This window comes from Mus caroli, chromosome 2 (genome assembly GCF_900094665.2).
Source record: "Mus caroli chromosome 2, CAROLI_EIJ_v1.1, whole genome shotgun sequence".
Classification (NCBI taxonomy): Eukaryota; Metazoa; Chordata; class Mammalia; order Rodentia; family Muridae; genus Mus; species Mus caroli.
The window spans coordinates 22,768,087-22,769,235 of NC_034571.1; the positions used below are offsets into that span (position 1 = coordinate 22,768,087).

The following is a 1,149-nucleotide window of genomic DNA, read 5'->3' on the forward strand; positions in this document are numbered from 1 at the left end:
GGATTTCTGAGTTCGAGGCCAGCCTGGTCTACAAAGTGAGTTCCAGGACAGCCAGGTCTATACAGAGAAACCCTGTCTCGAAAAACCAAAAAAAAAAAAAAAAAAAAGACTTGCTTCCACTTCCAATGATAAGAAAATGTTAGCGCTTTAAACTAAACAGCCAAGAATGGAGTGTGCGTTCTTTCAACACAAGAAACACATTCACAGACAAGGGCTGAAAAACACACACGCCAGTAAGAAAACTCTTCACACTTGTAGTAGCAAGCCCGATTTTCTTCCCGTTCGAGTCTGGTAATTTCCTAACTCCCTCCTACTCCTTCAGGGCCCAGAGCTCAAGCTTTTGCTGTCCCCGCGAGTACCCACCCGCTCGAACTCATATCCCTTGCGGGGGGTCCGGCCCCGACCTAGGACAGCGGGCTCCTTACTGACGGCGTCCGCTCCCAAAGGCTGCTCGGGCCGGATGCCTTACCCCACGTGCTCCTCTGCCGCTCAGGGCCAGGCTGCGCGCAGATCTTCTTGGCCAAGTCCTGCAGATAGGTATCCTTGGCCAGGAGAGAAGCCATGCTGCCAACCAAGACTGGGGACCAGAATCGGAAGCTCCGGCGGTCGAGCCCCGCCGGAAGCTCCGTACACGCAGGTACCACCAATAGAGCGGCGTGACCCCGCCGGAAGTATCTTATGCGCAGGCGCAGCCTGGGAGCACCGGAAGCCACCCCCAAGGATTAGCCGTAATCTAAACTCCAGGTTAGCAAACCAGCCAGCCAGCCCCGGAAGCCACAGAGTAAATCCGCTAGCAACTGCTTTCCTCTCGGAGCTCAAATAGCCATGCCTGGCGGGCGGGCTACTCCTCAATCTGGAGATCTGAAAATGGAGCCTGTAACCTGAGAGGGCTGGGCTCCCACCGAGCTTGATGGTCCCGGCAGACCTGGGCTACTATATAGCTCTTTCCCTACAACTGAACTGAAGGTCAGAACCCCGCCTGCAGGGGATGCCCAGCATCCTACTGCCAGTCCCGCCACACAGAGCAAAACGCAGTCAGGTATAAAAAGACGTGGCCGGGCGTGGTGGCGCGCGCCTTTAATCCCAGCACTCGGGAGGCAGAGGCAGGCGGATTTCTGAGTTCGAGGCCAGCCTGGTCTACAAAGTGAG

General features: G+C 55.9%; 1 protein-coding gene across 2 annotated transcripts in view; it reads right to left on the bottom strand.

Moving 5' to 3' along the window:
- Positions 1 to 628, bottom strand: part of Surf6 (surfeit 6) — a 12,880-nt gene extending 12,252 nt beyond the window's left edge. Inside the window, exon 1 of one of the 2 annotated variants that reach the window (XM_021154356.2) lies at positions 470 to 628. In XM_021154356.2, the coding sequence (XP_021010015.1) occupies positions 470 to 563 (94 nt within the window). In that variant the 5' untranslated portion in view covers positions 564 to 628. The other variant, XM_029474594.1, reaches the window with a different exon arrangement.
- Between the last annotated feature and the right edge of the window lie 521 nt (positions 629 to 1,149).